General features: G+C 38.8%; 1 protein-coding gene across 1 annotated transcript; it reads left to right on the top strand.

Annotated features, from left to right (window-relative positions):
* Nucleotides 1-1,462: 1,462 nt before the first annotated feature.
* LOC101477165 (protein C1orf43 homolog) lies at nucleotides 1,463-5,215 on the top strand. The gene is made up of 7 exons (XM_004549087.3): nucleotides 1,463-1,718; nucleotides 1,816-1,917; nucleotides 2,013-2,121; nucleotides 2,217-2,270; nucleotides 3,566-3,732; nucleotides 4,388-4,446; nucleotides 4,567-5,215. The coding sequence occupies exons 1-7, from the start codon at nucleotides 1,656-1,658 to the stop codon at nucleotides 4,772-4,774; spliced, it is 762 nt and encodes a 253-aa protein (XP_004549144.1). The 5' UTR covers nucleotides 1,463-1,655; the 3' UTR covers nucleotides 4,775-5,215.
* The last annotated feature ends 65 nt before the right edge of the window (nucleotides 5,216-5,280 follow it).

Genomic DNA, 5,280 nt, shown 5'->3' with positions numbered 1-5,280 from the left:
CCGTCAGCGGAGAGACGTGACATGTCAGAGCTGGAGAAGTAATAATAATAATAATAATAATAATAATAATAATAATAATAATAATAATAATAATAATAATAATATATTCAACTGATGTGTAAATGAACAAGTAATAGTCGATATTTATGCACAAGTATACTCATAATAACACCCTCATATGTAGTATGCATGCATAAATGCTGTGATAATGTGTGAGCACCAGTTCTCCAGGCATTCTGATGTCTTTCAAAGTTGTCCTCCGGACATTGGCTGCTTTTTCACTCATTTCTAGTCCAGCCCTTGCCAACATACAACACACAACAAAGAACCAATTATGAATTGCATCTTTAGACACTTTGTTTCCAGCAGCCTGTGTCAAACACATGGCTTGTTCCCATTTGTTTAGCTGAATCTATTCAAAAATTGACAGACATAAAATACTATTTTTGTGATTCCCAAAGTGCTTCTAACAGAAAACTTGGCATATCTCAGCATGATGTGCTTGTGCTATAAACATCTTTAAGGAAACTGGACATGAGGAGGATAGAAGCAGTGAAGCAGTGAAAGACCTAAAAAAATATCTTCAGCAGATGAGCAATATCTAAAAGCCACATCCTTAAGAAAAAATCCAGAAAAGATCTGACACAGGACCTGAGAGATGTATCTGGTCCTTCAGATGATCCATCTACTGTTTGTGAAGCCTCAGAAATGGTGGCTGTCAACAAGTCACTCTTAATGAAGGAAAGGGGGGAGCAAAGTTTGAGATATGCTAAATTACACAAGACCTGGACTGAAAGTCAGGGGAACCAGGTCTGGTGGAGTGATAAATACATATTTGAAATATTTGGTTCAGACTGTGTTCAGTGTACAAAGTACAAAAGTAGAGGTACAAAGTGGTTGTTCACAACCTAAGAGTTCAGGCTGTGTTGAAGAATTAAAGGTGATTATACCAAATATTAACTTTCAAGTATAGTAGAATTATTTTTCCTAATATACTGCATTTTAATGTATTTTAGATTTTTAGTTATGCATCTGTTTCACACAGGGCTGGATCAATACTTTTACATAGTGTTGTATACTACTACTACTACTACTACTACTACTAATAATAATAATAATAATAATAATAATAAACAAAAAATGAAACAGGTAAAATAATATGTATAAGTATTACATTCTACATAGATCATTGAATGTGTTACAAATATCACCAACAGTAATATAATGTGTATATGATATAAATTGTGCCCTTTTAGGCAGGTTGTGTTTACAGATGAATTTTACTTAGTTGTTTGGGGGGGGCAAAAAAGTCTTTATTTTTTATTTATTTCTTTTGCAGTTCTTTGTTTGTACTTTAGTAATAGGTAATTATAATAACCTATATACTAAGCATCATATAACGACAGGAAGTCTGTTTAGCGTGTCCTTCTTGCATGGTTCTTACGGTAATCCAACACTCACAAGCGGAAATCAGCTCTGGCCCCGCCCTCACAGTGCAAAGCTAACTGAAAGCTAAATAGCATATCTTAGCGCATGATGCCCATGAAGAAAAAGACAAGGGTCAGCTCAGTTGCTGATATTTTATTTTTTCGAAGCATACTTTGAAGCTGTAGAGTGATTCGTCGTCGCATAGACTGTAAGCACTGACAGGCAGCATGGCAGAGTCATCGCCGTTATCTGGAGTCAATGTTGTTTTGGTTATGGCCTATGGAAGCTTGGTGAGTAAGTTACACTAAAAGCTCGATACCTGGTACACGGAGGTGTGTTTATGATAAGTTTTAACCTCAATCCTGTCACGCTTGGTTTTGTGTTCAGGTGTTTGTATTGCTGTTTATATTCGTCAAAAGGCAGATCATGCGTTTTGCAATGAGATCCCGCCGAGGGCCTCATGTACCTATTGGCCACAATGCACCAAAGGTGAGGCGTGGATCTTTACTGTTTTGTTATTATTATTATTATTATTAACTTTTTGTGCCTTAATATTAATAAATTCTTTATGAATTAATCTACAGGGTCTGAGGGAGGAGATTGAGTCCAGACTGTCCAAAGTTCATGAGATACGTTATGAACCTCTGCTCCTGTCAGAAGAAGACGACAGACTGAAGCGGGCATCACAGATAAGTCAGTCAGCTTTTTAAACTCATTTTGAGCAAATGTTGTCCTTTTTATTTAGTTATTTTTTTAAACGTAACAAATTGATATCTTATATTTCAAAGGTTGCTACAACTACCTGTACAGAATGAAAGCTCTGGATGCAATCCGTGACTCAGGTGAGAGTTACAATTTGTTCCTTAAATGTATTCATCGGCTCAGAGCCCCTTCCAGTTTAGTGGTGATCAACAGGTTGACAGATGAGGTCAGGCAGGAGTCTCTGATGATCTATGATGTTCACAGATGACATCGTGATCGGTAGTAAAAGGAGGGAGCAGGTGGAGAGGTAGAAGCAAGAGAGAATGCGGCTCAGGTTGAGCAGTTTGGAGACAAAGTTATAGAAGCAAAGCTGAGATATGTTGGACATGTGCAGAGGAGGGATAGTGGATATACTGGAAGGTATAGGTGCAGGAGGAACAAAGGAAGACCACAGAGAAGGTTCATGGATTCAAGGAGCACATTTTTAACATGCTGAGCTTGTTCACAGCTGTCCAAACCCACATCATCTTTTTCAAGTGTTTTACTTATATTGCTGTAGTTTTGAGTTATTGAATTATATAGGATTTTGGCTGTAGAGTTCAGGGCTACCCTTTTCATTCTTTTTTCAGTGGGTGACAGATCTGATCTGCAGGGAGGCCAGTTCAGCACCCTAACTCTTTTACTGCACCGGCATGCAAAAGGCGATTTAGCATAGATTCAACATGGTGTTGCTCCAAAACATGTTGTCCAGGAGAATTAATGAAGCCGTCTTACATATGCAAGCTGTGCTGTTGCAGTAATGTACCCCTATACCTGCACAGACATGGGTTTTGAACCTGGATAGCACCTTTCCTCTTTATCCCAGCGGAAGTGTCAGAATATCCAAAAGAAGACAGGATCATTTTATGCTTCAGCTGAGTCCAACTTAAAGCAGTTCAGGCCCATATTTGCACAGTAGAGTTTGAACTGGCTTTGTGGATGCAGCTTACCACTGAGTTGGCTGGTGGTGGTTTGCAGCCGTGTTCATGAGTTCTTGCTGTGCCACCTGACAGCCTGATTTCTCTGAGTCTGTTTATATTTCTGATTTTATATCAGTAGATGATATAATCGTTGTTGGGCATATTAAAGGTAAACATTTGCCAGTTAGCTGTAATATGTCCACTCAGTGGTTTTATGCATTTCTCAGCTTTCTCTGTAATTTTGGCCAAACAGTGGTGGCACAAAAGTTTCAAGCTTGAGTGAAATATAGAGTTTTAGTGATTCACAAGTCTTTTTGTTGTGGTTTCAGTTGAATTTTCTACTGTGTCTCAGCTTTTTTTTTTTTATTATTGTAAAATAATTTTTAATTCTGTTCTTGTTTTGTTTTTGTTCCATTTAAAGCATTAAAACGTCTTTCCTGACCTTCAACTTGTCTTCCTTCCTCTCTCTGCCACAGGAATTCCTTTGCAGGAGATAAGTGGGAGCCCCAGCGCATTTACAGGACGCAGCTTCAGGAGCTGGCTAGTTGAGCTGCGCAACTCCCACTCTCTGATAAAGAGCAGCCGCAGTGCACTTATTGACCGTTTGCTTGAAGGCTACGACAGCGCTCGTCATGGGACTGGGGTGCATAAATGTTTTTACTGTATTTTACTGTATCCCAACAGAACTTTATTAGAATGTTTCAGGTTCCAGAATTCAGAAAGAATGGAAAATCTAACGCTACCGTAAAGTGTTAATTCTAAATATAATCTTAATTTAGATTTTGCAGTTATTGCTTTCAAACTATTTAGGACCATTTAAGACGTCTTCTTCATCTGCCACATCCACCACTGCTCTCTCTTCTCCCTCTAATCTCCATCTCATCCTCCTCCTCCTCAACTCAAGCCTTGTCTCCTGTTTGATTACGTGTTCACATCACATGAAAGTTTATTTGCTAAGCATCTGAGTCCAACAACCTTAAAGTCACTTCAAACAAAGTTTCAGTAACATGGCCTAATTGCATGCACTTATTGAATCAGCAACTCTTATTGACAGAAAAGTTCTGGAAATCCTCGTGATGACAGTGATCCTGCTTCTTTGACTCATCGAGGCTTTTTACAAAGTTTTACAGCCTCCTTCAGAGTAAAAAGTTGTGGTTGCTCATCACCTGACGTTATGAAGTAAACTGTGATCTGACACTCACTAGAAGGACAGAGGGGCACAGAGGGTTCATAAAAGACAAGAATATAACGAGTTAAATTCTTTCATCTGCTGATGTGGATTTAAATATTTGTTTCAGGTGTTTGGGGAACCTGAGTTTCTTGAATATCAGCAAGCTCTAAACGAACTGGCTGACGTGTAAGTGTCACCGTACTGGTCCAGACTTGAAACCAGTCTTATTTCTGTTGCAGCAAGTGATGCGGTCTGCATTGTCCGTTTATGCAGTACATTTGAAATCATCTGTTTTATCACCCTCAGCGTGAAGGCGTATTCCAGCACCACCAGCCTCGACCAGCATCACCAGTCCGCAGCCAAGGACCTGACAGGCTCTCCTGTCCGCAGCACTCCCTCCACCATCCAGATCACCTACCTGCCTTCAACCGGCCAGCGCAGCAAGAGGCCCAAACACTTTCTGGAGCTCAAAAGTTTCAAAGACAACTACAACACACTGGAGAGCACGCTGTGATGCAGTCATAGGATGGTTGTATGGTGTGCGGTCAGTCTACGGGGAAATAAAAAGTTGTAGCAGACTGACTGGTTGGCTTTAAAAATGAGCTTTAAAACATCAAACTTAAAATAAGCTCAGAATGGACAGCGAGAGACATCTTATCCTCTATATTTTTGATCTAGAAAATGATGCAGTTGTTAAAGTCTTGCTGTCACAGGAGGTTTTTTTTCCTTTTCTGTATGTGTGTGTTTGCTGTTTAATGTGTGCAGAGGAAAACAATTGTTTCATTTCATTTTTGTAAAAGCAGCAAGTCAACTGAATTTATTTTTTTCTTGAGAGTTGAAATTGTAAATACAAATGTTTGATTAATGTACAAATGTAAGATATTTATGCTAACTTATTAAATTCATACGTGTGACGTGTATTTATATGAAGATAAAAGGTTTTTTGTGGTTTTGAGGGAACTTTCCCATCCTCTTTTTTTATAATTATTGTCCCTGTATTTCCACTAGGTGGCGGTGTGA

The sequence above is a fragment of the Maylandia zebra genome, linkage group LG22 (genome assembly GCF_041146795.1).
Source record: "Maylandia zebra isolate NMK-2024a linkage group LG22, Mzebra_GT3a, whole genome shotgun sequence".
NCBI classification, from domain to species: Eukaryota; Metazoa; Chordata; class Actinopteri; order Cichliformes; family Cichlidae; genus Maylandia; species Maylandia zebra.
This window is presented reverse-complemented; position numbering and strand designations above follow the sequence as displayed.

Coding starts and splice junctions, on each gene's coding strand:
- LOC101477165 (XM_004549087.3), top strand. CDS start 1,656: ATGGCAGAGTCATCGCCGTTATCTGGAGTCAATGTTGTTTTGGTTATG. Junction 3,733..4,387: donor GCGCTCGTCATGGGACTGGG/GTGCATAAATGT, acceptor TATTTGTTTCAG/GTGTTTGGGGAACCTGAGTT. Junction 4,447..4,566: donor CTAAACGAACTGGCTGACGT/GTAAGTGTCACC, acceptor TATCACCCTCAG/CGTGAAGGCGTATTCCAGCA.